We start from the raw sequence: 21,209 nt of genomic DNA, 5'->3' as shown, positions 1-21,209 counted from the left end.
GAGTGTGGCCTGGGGGTGGGTTCGGGTGGGCCTGGGTGTGGGGTTGGGTGGGCCTGGATCACCCTGGTGCAGCCTGTGGGGTGTGCAGCCTCTGCTAGTGTGGCTTCTGGGGTATGTGACTCCCAGCCACTTTGAAGTTAGGCAGCCCTGCCATAGAGGATAGTAAGTCCTCCAGTATCCAAGGTAAATCTTACAATTTATACTTCAAAATGTCTTTCTTTTTAATTCGCAAGTTATTTGGCACAAATGTAAAATTTTTGAAAAATGAAATGGGGTGTGTGTGTGGAGCTGCCAGTGCACAGACTTGATAGCTGCATCGGAATATTGTAGAGAGGTGTAAGAATTTTGTGCTCATCAGAAGGAAAAATAACTGTGAGGAAAGAACTTTGTTAAATATTCTCAGGGTACTTTTTTTTTTAGGTATTCAGTAAGGTGCTCATAAAAATATTTCTAGAGCAGTTTAAAAGACCATTTCAGTTAAGCAGGAACAAAGACTGGTAAACTTATTCCTGCTTTCTTATAGATTTCAGAGCATTTCTGAAACCTTACATATGGAATGTGAAGCAGAAATGGTGACGCCATTAGTGACTAATCCAGGTCATGTGTGTGTCACCGATGCAAACCTGTATTTCCAACCTCTGAATGGGTATCCAGTAAGTAATTAGCTAGGAAATACATGTATGGCTTCTCCATCCAGCTCTCCTATGAAAAATATAACTTATTCCTCATAAGAAAACCTGCTATAAGAACACATGATAAAGAGCCAGGTTAAATCTTCTTGGATGCTGATGAAAAATGTATAGCTGTTTTCCTCAAATTTGCATAGTCTCTTCACATACAGTGTAGAGGACAAGCACTATTGTAAGCTTAGAATGAGATTTATAACAGATCTTGGGTATATTGTGAATGCAGAATGATGAAGTATGTATGATCCACTGCCATCTGGTGTTTTACATTAGAAATGCTATTTCATGTTTGTCCATAAGGTGGTATCACTAGCTAGGAAGCTGACTCTTTCCATATTCTGACAATTTCCTCATTTTGTCTACTATATCTCTGACTAGTGTCTTTTAGGACAGAGGTTAGAAATAAGCAATGGAGTTGCCACTTAACTTGCCCTTAAGATCAAACAGCTGGCAATAGCAAAATAGTTATTATTAAAGTAACTATTTCTTTAGTGGCAGAGGAATAAGAATGATGTATGCAAATGATATCAGATGTTATATCTCTCCAATAGAGAAAAACCTTCATAATTCTAAAATTGATTAGTGTAGTACTACCTATGTAGCACTAATGGCCTTGGCACTTTTTCTTAATTTTTATCCTACAGAAACCTGTGGTGCAAATAACATTGCACAATGTCCGTCGCATCTATAAAAGACGCCATGGTCTAATGCCAGTGGTAAGCTGGAGGTTTTTATTTCTAGTTACATGCATTGCTAATACCAGTCAGACTTTCTCTGAAATTGCAGGTGTTAGTTGATGGGGCGGAAGCGGGGGAGGTATTTTAGAAGTACAGGCCTGCATTTCTCTTTGCTGCTTAGAATGTCTTTATTCTCATTGTGTTGACAAAGTAGAAATCAAAAGCAGAGAGAGACTGCAGACTATCTACCTGGAGGATAAAGGGGACCTCTTTCATGGCTACATTGATTATTTCAGTTTGGTGTAATTGAAAACTAAGCCAAGTGATAAGGCTGGTAAAAAGTTGCTTAAAATTTTTTATTTAATGTGTGAATTGGGATCAAAACTTAATCGTATTCCCACGTTCTTTTAATCTGTAGTGCAGTTCTGCAGTGAAGTAAGACCGACTTCTTCCAATTATCATAATGTCTTTGGGACTACACAGTGAATTCACTGGCTTCAGAAAGCTGAAATACGTGGTCGGCTTATTAAACATTGGCATCCCTAATGACTTTTCAAACAATATATTCCTTTGCATTGTAACTGTATTAGTAAATGTCAGCTGAAAGATGCCATACAACTTCAGTGAACAGGGAAGAAATTGCATTATGTGATGTGATACGACTGTGAGGAATGGGAAAGAGGTGGTACAAAGTTTAGCCGTGGAGTCCTAGTTGCATTCTTTCACAGTTCTGGTTTTTAACTTGATATAAATGGAAGGTCTACTTTTAACAAAACTAGGGGGGAAGGTTGGTTGAGTGGGTTTTTTTTTTTGTTTTCAGTTTTTGTGGGGGGTGTTTTTTTTTGTTTTTTCCCAGCTACATGCCTGATGGATCCAAAGGGCTTATTTTGGTTCTGTCCTATAGGACATATTTTATGTGGAGTCCTTAAACTGACTTCAATCTCTTGTGTGGGCAGGGGAGGAATATTTATAAATAGCAAAATACTTGGACAAAACTGCTGCCAAATTCAATGGGAACAACCGTAACCTAAGATCAGTAACTGAAATCAGTCACTAATGTGCTATTGTTGAATTTTAGACTTTAATTTTTTTCTTCCTTGAATTTCTAAGGGACTAGAAGTATTTTGCACAGAAAATGACCTCTGTTCTGACATCTACTTAAAATTCTACAACCCTCAAGATCGAGATGAGCTGTATTTCTATATTGCAACGTATTTAGGTGTGCACTGTTTTTGGTTTTTTTAAATGTTCTCCCTTCTCAGGGAAGGGCTACAGGGTGGGGAGGAACAGCTTAAACTCTGTTTTGATGTGTGGGAGAAAGTAGAAAAATTAAATAGTTGTGACCTGACATGTCTAAAAATATATTCTGGCAAAGTCTGAAATGAATGTTACAGTGCTGCCTGTAGCTACTTTGTGATATTCTTCTATTATTAGAACTATATATGAAAGCTCAGATAATAGTGCTTTAGTGAAAGTATGGAGGTTTTTTTTCTGGTTAATGAACTTGCTACTAACTCTTCAAGGTGAGAAGCGCTTAATGGACTTTGCTTTCATAGCATGGGATAACATACAGCTGAGCTGACCTTTATTTATTGGAGGTGTTTTAGTGGAAGTCATAGAAACTCAGTCCTCATGTCTAGTAAATCCTGTGCATGTTCATTCTTGGGGATGCCATGATGACAATTAGCACATACTCCTCAAGTATATATATTTAGACTTGATCAGATATAGCCAATGCCACAAAAGGGACAACAGTAATGCAATCTGGAGATGTTCTGTCAGCTCAGTCAGTTTTTTTCCTTTAAGAGTTTTCCTTACATATCCACACTTAGAACTTTTTTGTTTGATTGTGGGATTAGGGCAGTTCAGAATTTCTGGACAGATTAGTCCTTTTGGTAAACTTCCTCCTTCCTGTGTGCTGGTGATGTTCTGTTTTCATGCTTTCTATTTGTCTTGGTGTCCCTGAAATAAGATGTCATTTATAGTAAAATGAGGCCACATTTTCCAACCATATGTCAAGTAGGTATCCTTAGTTGCTCAGCTGTAAAGTGAATTCCTCTCTTAGAGAATAGAGACTTAGACTCTTAAATGTAAGACTCTTAAAGGTAATTCATGTTCTGTTATTTTCTTACCTTAACAAATGTATAGTCTTTCCTTCCTCTCCATTCAATGAGTCCTTGATGTTTTCTGCTACATAAGAAGTGCCATACTGAACTAGACCAATGGCCCATCTGCCCAAAAGCCTGTCTCTGATTATAACAAGATTGGATGCTTTAGAGGGAGAGCATCGAACTGCATGTCCCTGGAGTAATCTATCTCCATTCGTTACCCTGCCTGGCATTCACCATTATTGGTTAAGAGATGCCAGAGGAAAATGTCGAATCATTCTGTTCAACAGCTATTAATAGATCTATCATCCGTCCATTTTCCTAGTCCCTTTTTGACCCTGGCTATGCTATCTGCTTCTACCATCTCCTGCTGCAATGAATTCTATAAGTTAGTTACTCATTGCATAAAAAAGTACTTTCTCTTGTTGGTTTTAAATTGTTCACCTCATTTTTAGTGGGTAACCACTATTCTAGTATTCTGGGACTTGCTAAATAATGCTTCCGTCCATGTTGTCCACATCTCCTTGCTGCTCCTGCTGCCTGTCCCATGCCCCCCCCAGCCTTCTCCTTTCCAAATTGAAGAGTTCTAGCCTTTTTAGTCTCTACTGGTATGGCAAATCCTCTCTCCTCCTGTTCATTTTGGTTGTCCTTCTGTGTACCTTTTTTAATTCTTCTACCATCTTTCGGAGATGCAGAGACCAAAACTGCATGCAGTATTCAAGATGTGGGCACACAATAAATTTGTATAATGGCATAATGGTATTCTCCATTTTGTTTTCAGTTCACTTCTTGATGATATCCAACAACTTGCTGGCTTTTATTGGTTACCCCTGCATGTTTAGCTGATGTAGGTAGTTCTCTAAAAACAATAATGCCAAGGACTTTCCTGAATTGTAACAGCTAGTTCAGAACCCAGCACTGTGTACATATAGTTCAAGTTATTTTTCCCCATATACATTACCTTGAACTTGTCATAACTGAAGTCCTTCCACCATTTTTGCTCACTCTTAGCTTGGTGAGATCTTTCTGCAGCTCCTTTCCATCACCTTGGGATTTGATTACCTGGAATAATTTGGTATTATCTGCAAACTTGGAGATTTCACTCTGCACCCCCATTTCCAGGTCCTTGATGAAAATGTTTAATAAAATTGGGCTCAGCACAGATCCCTTCATGTCCCTCACTTTTAACCGTTCTCATTCTGTAAAGTAACCATTTAGCCCTACACTTTGCTTCTTGCCTTTTAACCAGCTCTCAGTCCACAAAAGAAGCTTCCCTTCAATCCTGTGGCAATGCAGTTTTTTTAAATGTCTTTGGTGAAGGACCATATTGAAAGCTTTTTGAAAATCCAAATATATTATATCAGTATAATAGAACCTAATGAGGAGGGCTTTAAACTATGTTTGCCAGGGGATGGAGACCAAAGTCCTGAAGTAAGTGAGGAAGTAGGTGGCCTGGAGGAAGCACAAGCAGGGGGGGTCAACAGCAGAGGCCTTTTCATTCTTCCTGAGAAAGTAGGGCAGTTGGGTAGTTACCTCCAATGTCTGTACTCGAATGCAGGGAGCCTGGGGAACAAGCAGGAAGAACTGCAAGTTCTCACGCAGTCATGGAACTATGATGTGATGGGTGGAATAGCTTGTATGACTGGCGCACTGTCATGGTTGAGTACAAACTGGTCAAGGAGGACAGGCAGGGGAGAAGAGGAGGAGGAGGAGTTGTGCTTTATGTAAAAGCTGTATAATTGGTCAGAGCCTCAGTATGAAACTAGAGATAGGCCTGTTGAAAGTCTCTGGGTTATGGTCAGAGGGAGGAGCAGTGAGGATGATGTCATGGTTGGTATTTGATAGACCACCAGACCAGGAGGATGTGGTGGATGAGGATTTCTTTAAACCGCTAGTGGAAGCTTCCAAATCACAGGCCCTGGTTTTCGTGGGGGATTTCAGTCAACGTGACATCTTTTGGGAGGGCAGTACAGCAATACACAGGCAATCCAGGAAGTTTTTGGAAAGGGTGGGGGCAGCAAGTGTTGGAGAGGCCAGCTGCGGGGCATGCTGTTCTTGACCTACTGCTCACAAATAGGGAAGAATTGGTGGGGAACATAAAAGTGGATGGCAGCTTGGGCAGCAGTGACCACGAGATGATTCGAGTTTAGGATTCTGAGGAAAGGAAGGACAGAGACAGCAGATGCAGGGAAGTGATGGGTAGAAAGGCTTAGCTAGTATGGCAGAAGACCAGCTTGGCTTAACAGGGGACCTCTTCAGTGAGCTAAAACACAAAAAGGAAGCTTACAAGAAGTGGAAACTTGAACAAACAACTAGGGAGGAATATAAGTATTGCTTGGGCATGCAGGGATGAAATCAGGAAGACCAAAGCATAATTGGAGTTGCAGTTAGCAAGGAACATGAAAGGTAAGAGATTTTTACAAGTATGTCATTGACAAGAGGAAGATCAGGGAAAGTGTAAGTCCCTTACTGGATGGGGGAGGCAACCTAGTAGCATGATGTGGAAAAGGGTGAAGTACTCAATGCCTCTCTCTTTCACCCCAGTCTTTACAGGCAAGGTCAACTCCCAGACTACCACATGGCAGCAGTTTGGGGAGGAGGTGAGCACCTGACGGTGGTGAAAAAATATGTCCATGGGACCAGACATGCACCCAGGGGTGCTGAGGAAGTTGGCCAGTGTGATTGTAGAAATGCTGTCCATTATCTTTAAAAACTTGTGGCAATTGGGAGTGGTCATGGAGAATTGGAAAAGGGCAAATGTAGTGCCTGTTTTTAAGAAAGGGAAGAGGGAGGATCCAGAAAACTACAGACTGGTCAGCCACACCTCAGTCCTTGGAAAAATCATGGAGTGGGTCCTCAAGGAATCTATTTCTAAGCATGTGGAGGAGAAGGTGATTAGGAACAATCAGCATGGATTCACCAAGGCCCTGACCAACCTCATTGCATTCTATGATGAGATGGCTGGCTATATGGATGTGGGGAAAGCAGTGGACATGATATACTTTGATTTTAGCAAGGCTTTTGATATAGTCTCCCACAATATTCTTGCAAGTAAACTATAGAAGTTTGGGTTAGATGGATAGACTGTAAGGTGGATAGAAAACTGGTGGGATTGCCAGGCTCAGGGAGTAGTAATCAATGGCTCAATGTCTAGGTGGCAGCCGGTATCAAGTGGAGTGCCCTAAGGATTGGTCCTGGGGCCAGGTTTGTTCAATATCTTCATCAATGACCTGGAAGATGGGATGGAGCAAGTTTGCAGATGATACCAAGCTGTGGGGAATAGTAGATTTGATGAAGGTACAGGTAGGATTCAGAGACCTCAACAAATTGGAGGATTGGACCAAAAAAAATGGCATTAAGTTCAGTATGGACAAGGGTGAAGTCCTGCACTTAGGACTGAACAATCCCATGCACTGATCCAGTCTGAGGACTGACTGGCTGGGCTGCAGCTCTGCAGAAAAGGACCTGGGGGTTATGGTGGAAAGTAAGCTGAATAGAAGCCAACAGCATGCCCTTGTTGCAAAGAAAGCTAATGGCATACTGGATTTCATTAGTATGAATGTTGCCAACAGATCAAGTGAAGTGATTATTCCCCTCTATTCTACACTGCTTAGGCCACATCTGAAGTACTATGTCCAGTTTTGGGTCCCCCACTATAGAAAGGATTTGGATAAATTGAAGAGAGTCCATCAGAGGGTGATAGAATGATTAGGGGGCTGGGGCACAAGACTTCTGAGGAGAGGCTGAGGGAACTAGGCTTATTTAGTCTGGAAGAAAGAAGACTGGGAATGTGGGCGGGGGATTTAATAGCAGCTTTCAATTATCTGATGGGTGGCTACAAATAGGGTAGAGCTAGACTCTTCTCAGTGGTAGTAGAACAAGGGACATTGGGCACTTTTACACATGCTTCAGGGTTGGGGGAGTAGTGCTTTAGAGAGGCTCCCAGAGCTGCTCTAATTAAAGCACATCTGAAGTTTGTGCCCTTGCTGCTATTTTTAAGCATGGGGACACTGATGCACAAGACATGGGAAGCTGTTGGAGCTCAGCAATTGATTAACAGAGTCTGCTCTGATGCACTGGGATTCCAGAACGTCAGAGCAGCCTCCCTGCTTGTGTATAGGTGCCCAGTGGTCTCAAGTTGCAGCAAACAAAGTTTAAATTAGATATTAGGAAACACTTTCTCACTAGAAGTGTAATAAAGCACTGGAACAGATTACTGAAAGAGGTTGTGAAATCCCCATTCTTGGAAGTTTTTAAGACTTGGGTAGACAAAGCCTTGGCTGGGTTGAACTAGGTGGGGTGGTCCTGGTTTGAGCAGGAGGTTGGACTAGATGACCCCCTGAAGTCTCTTCCAACCCTCATTTTCTATGATTTTATAATGGAATCCCCCTTTTCCACTTGCTTGCTAACACCCTCAAAAAAAAAAAAAAAAGTTCAGCACATTTGTGAAGCAGGATATCCCTTTACAAAAACACAGACTTTTTTTTTTTCCAGCACAGATTACTTCTGTCCATGCAACTGATTTTTATTCTTTATTTTGGATCCTACAACTTGCCAGGGATAGAAGTGAGACTAACTGGTGCTCTTTAGAGCTCTTTTTGAAGTTGAGTGCTATGTTCCCAACCTTACATTCCTTGGGCACAGAGACTGTTTTTAATGATAGTTTACATACTATTGCCAGCAGTTCCTACAACTTCACCTTTGAGTTCCTTGAGAACTCTTGAGTGAATGCTATGCAGTCCTGGTGACTTACAGCATTTAATTTATCAATTCATTCTAAAACGTCTGTTGTCACTTCAGTGTGGTCCAACTCTTTAGTCCTATTTACTAGGAAGGATTGTTCTGGCATGGGAATTTCTTCAGTATCTTCTGTGTTAAAAACTGGTGCAAAGAATTCTTTTAGTTTCTCTGCTATGACCTTATCCCTGAATGCATCTTTTACACTCTGGTCATGTAATGGTCCCACTGATATATTTATTCATTCATTCGTTCAGGATTCCATCTAGAATTGCTTCTTCTCTTCTAATATAAGATGTTTACAATCACTTGACTAGCTTTTTTTGGAAAGACCTTGTATAATAGGAATTGAAGTGTATAGTTGCCGTAGGTTTTAATCTGACCCTTTAAATTATTATGCTTGGATAAATGATTGGGAGCATAATTAGCATAGTTAGTTAAGTATCTTTGGAGTTAAGTATCTTAAAATGGAAACCAGCTAAACAAAGATTTTACTGTGTGATTTTTCTTTTTTTATAGAAAACCATATTGCAGAACACACAGCTGAAAGTTACATGTTGCAATGGCAGCGAGGGCATATTTCAAATTACCAATATCTTCTTCATCTCAACAATCTGGCTGATCGGAGCTGCAATGATTTATCTCAGTATCCTGTATTTCCTTGGATCATAGCAGATTATTCTAGTTCAGAATTAGGTAAGCAAATATTCTTCTTTGTATTTTTTTAATAATAAGAAAGCTGCACTTGATGTAAGAACTGCTGCTTTTACATCACCTAAAACACAAGCAACATCAACAAGAAATTGGAGGTTGACAAAGGATGCTGATCTCTATGTATATTTTTTTATTCTTACACTTTTATATTTTCTAAAGCAAGGTATGTTGGGATTGATTATCCCATCCATAAAATGAAGTAATATTTAATAGAAGTACTAAGTGTCAACTTTCTAGAAAAGTGAAATGCCTGATAAAAGTTTATTTTGTTTTCCCCTATGATTTGTTTCCAGTGAGTTGATAGCAATGGTTTATTAGTCTTGCATGAATTTAAAAAAATAATTAATTAAAAAAAACTTATCGAATCAAGATGTTGCCAAAATATGAGGTTAATTTCTCCAGAAATGCTCAGAAAGGTCTAATGCCTAAATCTGTATGACAGAATTTAATACTATTGGTTTCCTGGGTAAATCTCTCATAGCAAACTTGTGTTGCCGTCAGTTTACTCTCTTGAGAATCTGGCTGCCTCTGCCATTTAATAGGCCTGACATGTCTTTGCCTGCTGTATAGAAGGAAAGAAGGGGAATCTAATGGTGTTTCTAGCAACCACTCACACCTCCTTTCAAAGTGTTGTCATGACACAATAAAATAATGTCAAGTTGCTTAAGGAGCAGAGGAGAAATGTGGCAGTTAGCTGTGCCTTAATGTTATTGAGGTCATATGGAGAGTGTGTGATGTTTGCCTAATTCCCAGCGCTGCGGAACTCGTACTAACAAAACCCAACTTCAAAGCTTTCTGTTGTGTAAGGCTCTTCAGTAAGCAAGTAAAACACTGATGTTAAGAGCACAAATAGCCATTTATTGTGAGACTCTTTTGTTCTTCTGCAAGTAGAGACAGGATGAAAAAGTGCTTTTTATAAAATTTAATTGCATTTCTCTTTCAGATTTGACAAAGCCTGAAACATTCCGGGACCTTAGTAAACCAATTGGTGCTTTGAATAAGGAAAGGCTAGAAAGATTACTGGTATGTGACATTTGGATTTTCTTTCAATTTGTGATGGTCATCTCAGTAATAAGAGAACTCCAAGCTCCTAGCTTTATGTAATCAAATGTGTGAAGATTAAACTTAACACAGTATAGGAATGAACAGGCTTGTATGATGTATTACCTCTAGGGTGATTTTTCTGTAATTGGACTGTAAATATTACTGGAAACAAACTTTACCTTAATCTAGTATACTGTGGCATAATTTCTGTGCAATATTCCCTTGTACTTAGCTGTAAAGTATAGGACAATACCACTTTAACCAGCAATTTTTCTTTTTTGGAGCAACCTAACATATATATACATTAGCCATTGCAAAGCAGCTGGTATTTGATTTGGATTTGGCCAATTTTGACCGGGGGGGGCATGCCTCTTGCTGCTCTGTGCCCCCTGGGAGGGCTGGGGAACTTGGGCTCTTCCTGGGGTGCTTGCCCCCTGGATCTGGTGCGGGACGACAGCAGGCTGCTGCTGCAGGCTGCGGCCGGTGGTGGCACGGGGCTCAGTGCGCCCTCCCTGAGCACCGAGAAGAATCAGCCCAGTGCTGCTGCCAGCCCCAGCCTGCAGTGGCAATCTGTTGTCACCCCATGTGCAGAACTGTGGGTATGCACCCCTGGGAAGAGCCCGACACCGCTCCCCAGCCCATAGCCCTCCTGGGGGCATGGAGCAGCAAGAGGTGTGCCCCAGTCCTCCCCCCGCATCCCTCCTCTTGCACCCACTGACTGTTCCCATTGCAGCTGACACCACTCACTCCCAGGGCCACTGCAGCAGGGGCCAGGGTGAGTATGGACAATCTGCACTGTGTCCTGTGCTGGGGATCCACTTGCTGCAGCAGCCCTGAGAGCAGCCAACAGCAGCTTCCTGCACCACGGCATGGCGCAGCCCAGGAGCTGGGGTGCAGGGGGACAGGCTGAGCCCAGATGTGGAGGGACAGGCAGAGCATGGTGCAGCTCCAGGAATGGCACCCCCCACCCCCGTCTCTTTCTAGTTCCAGCCTCACTCCCTCCCTCCCTCCCTCACCACTTTGGGAACCTATAGCTATTTGTTACATTTATAAAATGGGTTTGCTTTATGCAAGGGAAACTTGCATAGCCTATGGCTGAATCTCCGAATCGGCCACGAATCTCTCCAAATTGATTCTGAGGCTTCTGATTCAATTTGAACCTCTTAACGGGGTCTTCCGATTCAATTTGGATTTGGAGATTCAGCTGCCGAATCTCCTCTGAATCAAATCAGCTACTGAAGCTTCACACAGCCCTAATGTACACACAACTGTGAAAGATCGTTAGTATAGTCTTTCTAAATTCTTGTCTTTCCACATAACTGAAAATCCTGGTGTATTCTTATGGGTAAGAACCACTGTAATTCAGACTTCAGTGGATTTCAGGGGAAAGCCCAAAATTTAGCGTTTCCCTCAAAGTCCCAGGAAACTGCAGTTTGGCTGGAAATGGACTAAAACCATGGGGGAGGGAGGGGGGAGCAGGCAGGCAGCAGAGCCCCAGAAACACCTGAAGCCTCACATTTCCAGGGGCAGCCTAGTACAGGCTGAGCCCCTGGTGGGGCTCAGCCAGTCAAGTTGTTGACTTCCCCATGTTGGCACGGGCTGTGAGCCATGCCAGGTGCCTGCCCCCACAGCTGGGCATGGGGCACAAGGTGCTTCTGCCATAGGGGCTTCCCCCTGTCCAGTACAGCTCTTCCGAGCCCCACTTTGCTTTGCTGCCACGTTGGAGCAGCGGGGAGTTTTCCACTCCCCTTCTCTGCATGGTGGGGAAGAGCAGGGCTTAGGAGACCTGTGCCAGATGGGGAGAAACCCCTGTGGTGGGGGCACCCTGCATCCCACGCTCAGCTGTGGGGGCAAGCACACAGCATGGGTCTCCTGAGCCCTTCTCTGCTCTGCCATGGAGAGAACAGGAGGGGGAAATTTGCAGCAGTGGACTTCAAGGGTCAGCATCCCATAAAAGCTGGCACTCAAAGGTTGTTTTTTAATAATGTTTAATTATTGTGGTTTCATTAAGAATTCTAAGTGGTCAGCTTTGTTTAATAGGTGATGAGCTTTACTTCCTTAAAACAGCTGAAGAACAACCTGTGTACTGGGTAATCAGCCCCATGGTGGGCTCCTTCAGCCAATCAGAGGTGTGGGAGAACCTCCCCTGAAAAACGCAAGAAATTGGCTCCAGTGAGCCTGCTTTTCCCTGCACCAAAGCCTGAATTACAGTGGTCCCTACTTACAGGTATAAATAAAGTGTTCCTTGGATCTTCAGTTGAAGAGTAGAAACATACTTTAATAGTTATCTGTATGTTTCCAAACTCTTTAACTTCCTTAGTGCTCTAAGATGCATTGGACAAGGAAAATTTTGCCATAACAATAATACCTTTACTGCTAGAAATGAGAGAGGTTTTAAAGTAGCAGAGGCTCTAAATGAAGTTTTTGGCCATGTTCAGGTGTTAGGTTTCTTCTGGGAGAACCGTTGCTCTCCTGATAGATACTGAGTGTACAAGCATTCACTCACTTTATTTTTGGGGAATCATGGCTACTCTGGGAGAAGGATCTTTTAGGTGTCAGCATACAAAGCCTCCCTTAGAAGGGAACATATTTTTCACTTGTATATAGTGTCTGGTCTAGGAGAGGAATGAAGCAATAGAACACAGTGCTCCCTGCACTTGTCCAGGTTGGGGGAATAGGTAGGTGGCATTGCCACACTGCTCCAGTCCCCTTCTAGATAATGAGGCAAGCAGACAAGTAGCTGCTCCTTGTTGCCTGCCTGCTTTTCTGATGGGCAAGGGTTTTGCCTTGCTGCTCCCCTCCTCACCCAGACTGGTCTGGGAAGGGAGGGGAGCAACTGCCAGTGCTCCCTGCCTCATCCCTTGACTGGGCACTGCCTGGCTTGGAACAGACTGGGGACTTCACCTTGCTGCTCTCTCTTCTCTGCTTCCAAAGACCAGGAGTAGAGCAGAGAAGGCTGCTTCCCATTGAGTCCCTGCACCCTGTTTTAGAGAAGGCATGGGGAGTCTTGTCTGCCACTCTGCTTCTTACCCAGGGATTGGGACAAAGGGAGAAGCCACTGATTTCCATGGTTTCCCCAGACCAGGTTCACCCCAGTCTGAAGGTACAGAGAGAAGGGGCGAGGGGGCAGCTGCAGGCTGAATCTCTTGAAAAGATTTTACTGGGAAATTCTCAGATTTCCACTAGTAAAAATAAAGGCTACAAACAGGTTGTTCCACATTATGTGAAGCAAGCACAAGAACAGTGTTACTCTTAAGAATGGATTTTCCCCTATTCAAAGTCAAGATTTAAATATGCTCTGAAGTAGATAATGGATTTATAAAAATAGCAATGTATTCTTGTTGCAGAAAGTATTTTGAATATAGCAGCTTTGGTTTTAGAGGACTGAGAGACCTTTGTTTCCAGCAACTGTATCGTAAACTTAGGCTTTACCTTCAGAATAATTGCTCGTTTTGCTCCTTTTAACTTGAGTAAAAAGCTGTTTCACCTGCTTGGAAACTTGGCCAAGTTTTTGGTCTGTGATCATGATTGGTGAAAAAACAATATAACCCTTAATTTTTTTCAAAATCTGAAGGAGCTTTAACAATAAACGTATGAAAGTGCGTTAGCATGCAGGAAAAACAAACTGCCAACCTGGGCTCTGTTCTGTAATTGTTTGCAATTTACTACTACTTACGTACAACTTTTCTACATATTCTAGAACGCAGGAACCAGTATTAATAAGAATATAGTTCACTAACTGTGTACTGCATTTTAACTGAAGAGACGAGAGTATTTAATCCTGGCTTAAATCTTAAAAACAGCATGTGTGCTTGTTTTGTACTAGGGAGGTGGGAAAAAATCTGTATTTCTATTTTAAGCAGTATATCTTTCTTCTAATGTTGCAGACACGTTATCGGGAAATGCCAGAGCCAAAATTTATGTATGGCAGCCACTACTCGTCTCCCGGTTATGTTCTGTTTTATCTTGTCAGAGTTGGTAAGATGGCTTTCATACCAAGTTTTTTTCACACAAAGTATCTTTGAAAATAGAATTTGGATAGATGTGATTTCTGTTCATCTTTCCCCAGCACCAGAGTACATGCTTTGTTTACAAAATGGAAAGTTTGACCATGCTGATAGAACGTTCAACAGGTTTGTTTAAATTTAATATTAAAATTAGATTTTTTCACTGCTGAAATAGGTTGCTCTAAAATATAAATTTAGGTAAGAGAGCTCTGAAATTAATTTGACGCATCAGTATATCATTCTCTTGTGTCTAGTATTGCAGAAACCTGGAAAAACTGTTTGGATGGTGCAACAGACTTCAAAGAAGTAGGTAGCCAGAAGCTTTCTCAAGTTGCATTCACTAATTTTGCTATGCTTAAAATTTTATTTTCCAAAATTAATTTTTGGGCTGCATCCGTACTGAGATAAAACTGCCTTGTGTATGTTTGATATTGGGGAGGACATTTAATACTCTCCTTAGGCACACATCGCTTCCTATGGCCTGGATCTTTTCCTTCTCTCCTTGTTAAATAGTAATATCATTGTTGTTCTGTCATGTGGATATTTTAGTAAAAATCATGCAGCTACGGCCCCTGGCAGGCATTCAGTTAAAGGCATGATGAGAGATGATCCACAATCCCAGCAATTGCGCCTCCTGCCATCCTACAGATATGTGGCAGGAGGTGCAATTATGAGTTTGGGGATCAGACCCCAATTGTGCCATATTGTACAGTAGTAAGCCAGTCAGCTGATGAACCCTCCCAACCTTGGGAGCACATTGGAGTCAAGGGATCCAGCATGCTACCAAGGCTGGAAGTCCTGATCAGCTGATTGGCCACACATTCCAATGGGATCCAGCCACTTTGTTTAAGAATTTGTAGGTTATTCCCTGTTTTATCATTTCATTAATTGAATGAACATGCGGTTGGGTTACTACTGAAGACCTGATTTAATTGGTTAACTGTGTCTTAAGTGTAACGTCTGCCAGGGAATGTGTTTGTGCCAAGCTCCTGTTCCAGCTAAATGTCACTGGATATTTGAAGTATCAGGTACATGCTTAGCGCTAGTAAACTATGTTTCTTTGACAGTAGAGACTGGATTGACAATGCAGCTTTTCTTAACAGTAACAGTCAAGGTCTGATCTTGAACAACTGGCTTAAGTGAAATAACATTTATTATAGATTTACTTGATCATGAAAACCTTGGCTTGATGTGCTTAGTGAAAGTTTCTTCAGTGTCTAAGATGAATCTTGCCAGGCTTAACTTTATTTTAATTTAAGTTTGAACTTTGCAGTGTTTTGTAATATGCTTTACACATTAGCAGTCTTTTAAAATATGTTTATATAACTAATTTCAAATGATAAAATATATCTCCATTTTTGCCTCTTGTTGCTTCCAGCTGATTCCAGAATTTTATGAAAATGATTCCAGTTTTCTAGTAAATGGTTTGAAGCTGGATTTGGGCAAAAGACAGGGAGGAAAGATGGTTGAAGATGTAGAACTTCCTCCATGGGCATCAGGTAATGACATTTTTGGATGGTTTACCAACTCATTACTGCAGACAACTTATCTTTGTTCTCAGACTTCTACATTTTTTTCACACCCCCATCCTAAATATTCCTGTTTTTTTTCAGTTACACAACTTATTTAAACGTAGGAATAATTTAAGGTAGGCATGGTTCTAGTCTAAATAATGTAGGAGTAATCTAAGGTGACTATTTTGTGATTCAAGGTCATAATTTGAAGTCATGTTCTTAATTTTTTTCAGTGCTGGCAAATAGATGAAGGGTGCCAGATGATAATTTTAATAGCATATCTACAGTGTGCTTCCCTGGAGGAGCAGCAGGGATGACCACAATGGTTTATCGATGTTAAGCAAGTAACCTTCTGTACTGATTAAACTTCCATTTGTTAGATCCTGATGACTTTCTTCAGAAGTGCCAAGATGCTTTAGAAAGCCAGTATGTGTCAGAACATCTTCATGAATGGATAGACTTAATATTTGGCTACAAGCAAAAAGGAAGTGAAGCTATTGGAGCTCACAATGGTAAGTTATAATTCTCCTAATGTTTTTGGGTTTTTTGCCTTTTAGAGAATCATTAATATGAAAGAGAAAAACAGCAAAGTGGTACCAACTCCCCAGCATTCTTTGCAACATAAATGTTACTTTACTTTGTTCTCAAAGTTCTTGAGGAAGCAGCATTCCTTCTCACTGGAAACAGAGACTCCTGAAGCTTGCTTACTTTCTGGTAATGCTGTGCAGCACCTACGTAGAATAAGTTAAGGGGAAAATGCATTTTTTCTTTGTGATATGACACCTGGTAGCAATGTGGTGCTGATATAATCTCATGCAGTTAAAAAGGGCTGTGGGAGTCTGTAACTTGGCCCACAGATGGTGTGTTCCCACTTCTGTCCAGAAACTGCTGCATGAAAACTAGCTTTGTTAACTCTGGTTTCCTAGAAAAAAAAAAGGAGGTTTCTAGGGAACTGGAGAGAAGGGAAAGATTAAGTAAGTTGCTGGACTTCTCCTTGGACTACTGTATAGTATCAGATTGTTTGATAAGCTCAGTTATGTCCATTTGTTTGCAGTCTTATTTAGTAAGTTGTCTTACTCTCATCTGGCTATAATTAGGCCAGATAATTGATGCTGTATATGTTAAGAAATGTTTTTTGTTCCGAGTAATTGGAAATAGTGGCAGCATTGACAGGTCTTTTTCCATGAAGTAGTTCTCTGAAGGAAACTATTATAAGGACATTTAAACATTGCCAGTTGAGTAGTCCTACAATCTGATGTTAAGTATACTTGGTTGCTTTGATTAGTGCTTAAGTCATGTGGTAGCCATGATGTTCAGGAAAGATGTGAGAGGCAAGGCTTCCTGTTTGTGATAGTTTTTATTATCCCAACTGCATGGGTGGTATTGACTTAAACAAGCTTTCAAATACAAGGCATTCTTCAGGTATGAGGGAAAACCACACTCAGCAAAAGATTAAAAATAGTTTTCAGGGCTCTGCAATTAGAGAGAAATTCCAAGGAGGGTAGTAGACAAGTAAATAATAGAGTCCTTGGCTGCTTTAATATGTTCAGTGTATTCTAATAAAGAAACATACTGTTTTTTACCAAGTCAATACCTTTATCTGTCCTAAGTAGCTTCTCTGCACGCCTCATTATGTCCCTATTTTAAGTTTTATGTAGCTTTAATTTAAGAAAGAAATGCACATGGTTTGCTAAAATTCTTTGCGCTAAGTTTTTTGTTTTGTTTTTTTTCTTTGATATGCATCATTTGAGTGTTTCGCTCAGTGATTCTCAGTTGGAGCTTCTTGAAATCCTTGCAAAGGTGTAGCACTGTTAGGTGTGTAAACATTATTCACAAGACGATAGATCCAGAGGTTTTTAAATAGAAATACATAGTACAGTCAAACTGATTTTAAAACTAAGAGCTGACAGTGTTCCAAGGGATGCCTTCTAGTCCCATCCATCCCCCCACCCCCCATTAGACTCAAAGGCCACGTCCACACAAGCAGGGACATGTGTTTTGCAACAGCACAAATTTGTGCCGCTACTTTGTGCTGCAGTGCATGCCCCAGCTCATGTAGCTTGCAGCAGGACACATTGTCCTGTCGCTGTACAGGAGGGGCTGGCTGGGGCACAGGGTGCCTCAGTGCAGAGCTAGCCAGCAGGCAGTCTCCATGCTGAGGCACCCTGTGTCCCAGCCAGCTGGGGAGCAGTACCTGTAGCTGCTCACATCCCCATCTCTGCACACTGCAGTGCCCTTCTTGAGACACCCTGTGCCACAGCAACCTGCTCCTCTGCACAGCTGGCTGGGGCACAGGGTGCCTTAAGACAGGGGCTCCATGTGCCTCAGCTCTGCAGTGCTGAGGCATGTGGAGATGGGGAGCAGCCTGCCTAAGGAGCTGCCTGCTCCCCTGTCTCGAATCACTCTGCATCCCAGCCAGCCAGGGCTGCCTGCTCCCCCATCTCAAGGCACACTGCCCCAGCCAGCCAGGGAGCAACTGGCTGGGGTGTAGGGTGCTTCAGCACAGGGGCTCTGCATGCATGGAGATGGGGAAGCCAGCAGTTCTGGGCTGGCTGCTGCTCTGTCTTTGTCCCAGCATACAATACTTGGCGCTGCTTTTTCTTTCCAGGTTTGTTTGGCGGGTTTTTTGTTTGTTTTTTTGCTGTTGGGAAATCCTGCTAACATACTTTGCCCGAGTGCTGCTAGTTAACAAGGCAAGCAGTTTAACGTGCAACACGTGTGGTTTGTGGCACCGCAGAGGTTTTTAGTGCCATAAGCTGTACGTGCCTACATGTCTGGATCCGGCCAAAGGTTGTGAACCTCTGGTTTATTTACAAGGGAAGCAAGAGACCAAGATCTGACAACTCTTCCAGACCCTTTAGCTCTGTGTAGTTCTAGTGAGGAAAAATCATTCACATTCATAGTACTGAATTAACCCGGAATCATTAGATCACCTTCCTTTTTTTCTTTTCCTTTTTTTTTTTTTTTTTAAATTGTAGGTGACAAAAGTAGTCACCTCCTTGCAGTGATTGGCTACTTCCAATGATGGATTCAGCTGAAAGATAACTGTTGTATAACTATTTCTGATCAGTATGCTTCCTACTTCTTTGGGTCTGTTGGGGAAGTGTAGAAAACTGAGCAAGTAAAAAGCATAGGATCAGGAAAAACATCTGGAACTTTCTTCCATTGTCCAACACAGAAGGCTTGAATAAATTAAGTTGTATTTAACTATGAGCTTGCAGAGATATGTAACCATAATTTTAAAAATATGCACGCAGTTTTACATTAGGTATGTTTATCTACATTGTACAAACTTCTTTCTTTACTTTTTCTAGTGTTTCATCCATTAACCTATGAAGGAGGAGTTGATTTGAACAGGTAATTAAATGCTTGCTAAATTGATTGCTAAATATCAGATTACTTGTTACTGCAATACAAGTGCTTCCAGCAATTGAAGCAGTCATTCCATTTTAGTTTCACAGGTTGTTGCCAACCACTAGTAGGTTGATGGTTTTAATGTAGCTTGAATTGAAGGACTAAGCTATTTCAATGCATCTCCAAAGTCTAAATTACTTCCATTATGGATAAAGATTACTACATTTTTAGAAAAGTATCTGCAATTGCTGTAGCTTATAATGGTGTTTATATGATGCAAATAACCAGTCAGATTTGGAAGGAGTAATTCAAATGTTGTTAGTGTGAGTGTTATCTCTAACTGTAGGCCCTCTAACCAGAATGCCTACGTTTAAAACAAACAAAAAAAGCCTTTTAAGTATTGTTAATAATAATACTTTTTTGTTTTTAGCATTATGGACCCAAATGAGAAAGTAGCTCTGCTGACACAAATCTTAGAGTTTGGACAGACACCAAAACAATTGTTTACAGTTCCTCATCCCCACAGAATAATACCAAAGTTCAAAAGCTTGTCTCGAACATCTAGTCACTCTGTTTCCATAACTGATTCTCCAGGTAAACTTATTTTAAAATTCATAGTTATTTCTTATATCCTTGTCTGACAATACTGTTGACTTGGCCCTATTTTTGCAAAGGCAACGTTTTTTATTTGTCATTTGTACTCGGTAGACAAGATCTCATGTTATAAAACTCACTTGACTAATTTCCCTGTACATAGGCACCAACTCGTGGGTGCTCCAGGGTTTGAGCACCCACCAAAAAAAATTTGCAAGTGCTCAGCATCCACAAGCCATGTCAGGCATGCCAAGCTGAGGTAACGTGTTGCCTCTTCTGGGTATGCATGGCAACACACGCACACACAAAAAGCACCCATTGGCAAAACCCAAAGTTGGCACCTATGTCCCTCTGTAAGCCAGATAAAAATAACTACAGGACCAAAGAGCTCGTTATAGAAAATAGATTTGCTCAGTTTTATACAACTGAGAATACAGGCGTTGGTCTTGCTGAGTACTGGTAATCCTTCAGTTTTGTCTCAAGATTGTTTCAAGGGTTTAAATGAACATACAACATCAGTTTAGGCATCCATACATGCAAGCCTTTTAAACATACAGCAAGATAACAAATGCCAAATAAATGCCAATTCTCTCCTATATGGTACTGAAGTCTTAAAAAAATGACTTCTGTGACCTGGAAAGTACTGTATTGGAAGCAATGGTAATCAAATTAACCTATCTACAGGATGGGCAATGCCCACTGCAAACTTCCACCCAATTCCATGCTAATATGCTTTAAATCCTGTCCTAGAAAGATCTCTAGAATGAGAGGATCGCTGTGTTCCTGACACAATGTTGGCCATTTTCCTGGGACTGCCAGTGAGCACCAATTAAGATAATGGACTAGTGTCCATACTACAAGAACCACTTGAAGCTGGACTGATATTCTAACACTTTAAACTATATCAGTTAACTGTCAGACACTTTTTTGCTAGTATCCTGGATTGTATTCAAACCAGTAGTTATATCATCCTCTTCAGTCCTCTTAGCTATTTAATTTCAAATAAGGGGATGAAGATAAGTTTGCTGTCCTAGGATGCAGATTCATTACATGCTTACATCAGAGGAAATCAGATTCTGAGGTGCAAAGCTGAGGAAGTTGAAAGTACATTTTTTACACAAGTTGGTATAGTGTATAATGCCTTGTCACTGCTACCATTCTCAGTTTCATGCCAGGATAGCCTTTTGCAAACTGGTTCCCTTTCCACCTCAGGACCAGGTAGAGTGACAGTTCTTGGGCTGGCCAGCTTGAAAGAGCTGTTCGTTCTGAATGCAGAATAAGCTTACTGAGGAGTAAAATCTAGTGTTACTCTGGAGAAAATGTGTTGTGAGTCTGCAAACTTAAGAATATGGCTTCCAAATGGCACTTTAACTTTTTAAAATTCTTGTCAAAATAAGTGTTTAGAGTAAGATTTGAGTTATTGTTCTTCAGGGTTTTTTAAAGATTACTTAAGGTACTAGTATAGTTTTTAAACTTTCCTAAGTATATTACATGGTTGCCAGTTTTTATCAGTTTTTGATGGGAAATGCTCATACAGTGAGATTTTAGTGCTCAGTATAATGAGTCATACAGTTAGTTTATTTAATATCATTATGCCAGTAACCTCTGAGGGCATGGGTACAAACCTACAATTTTATTTATAGCAGTCAGATTCAACAAAGTGGTTGCCAATCCCAACAGAAAAAATAAAACACAGACAAAATCATGCATCTCTTTTGTATGCCTCTCCAAACCAAAAATTGGTTAACTTTTAGCAGGAAATCAGAGGCATGAC

The 21,209-nt window shown here is 41.2% G+C and overlaps 1 protein-coding gene across 1 annotated transcript in view; it reads left to right on the top strand.

The window, feature by feature from the left end:
• Positions 1 to 21,209, top strand: part of NSMAF (neutral sphingomyelinase activation associated factor) — a 67,230-nt gene that overhangs the window by 23,833 nt on the left and 22,188 nt on the right. Inside the window, exons 10-21 of the mRNA XM_019527698.1 lie at positions 524 to 653; positions 1,331 to 1,402; positions 2,474 to 2,582; positions 8,728 to 8,904; positions 9,866 to 9,945; positions 13,854 to 13,944; positions 14,036 to 14,099; positions 14,228 to 14,279; positions 15,352 to 15,472; positions 15,868 to 15,999; positions 18,802 to 18,844; positions 19,272 to 19,435. Of these exons, the coding sequence (XP_019383243.1) occupies positions 524 to 653; positions 1,331 to 1,402; positions 2,474 to 2,582; positions 8,728 to 8,904; positions 9,866 to 9,945; positions 13,854 to 13,944; positions 14,036 to 14,099; positions 14,228 to 14,279; positions 15,352 to 15,472; positions 15,868 to 15,999; positions 18,802 to 18,844; positions 19,272 to 19,435 (1,235 nt within the window). The remainder of the gene's footprint in view (positions 1 to 523; positions 654 to 1,330; positions 1,403 to 2,473; positions 2,583 to 8,727; positions 8,905 to 9,865; positions 9,946 to 13,853; positions 13,945 to 14,035; positions 14,100 to 14,227; positions 14,280 to 15,351; positions 15,473 to 15,867; positions 16,000 to 18,801; positions 18,845 to 19,271; positions 19,436 to 21,209) is intronic.

This window comes from Gavialis gangeticus, unplaced genomic scaffold (assembly GCF_001723915.1).
Source record: "Gavialis gangeticus isolate Ggan-Ray unplaced genomic scaffold, GavGan_comp1, whole genome shotgun sequence".
NCBI lineage: Eukaryota > Metazoa > Chordata > Crocodylia > Gavialidae > Gavialis > Gavialis gangeticus.
This window is presented reverse-complemented; position numbering and strand designations above follow the sequence as displayed.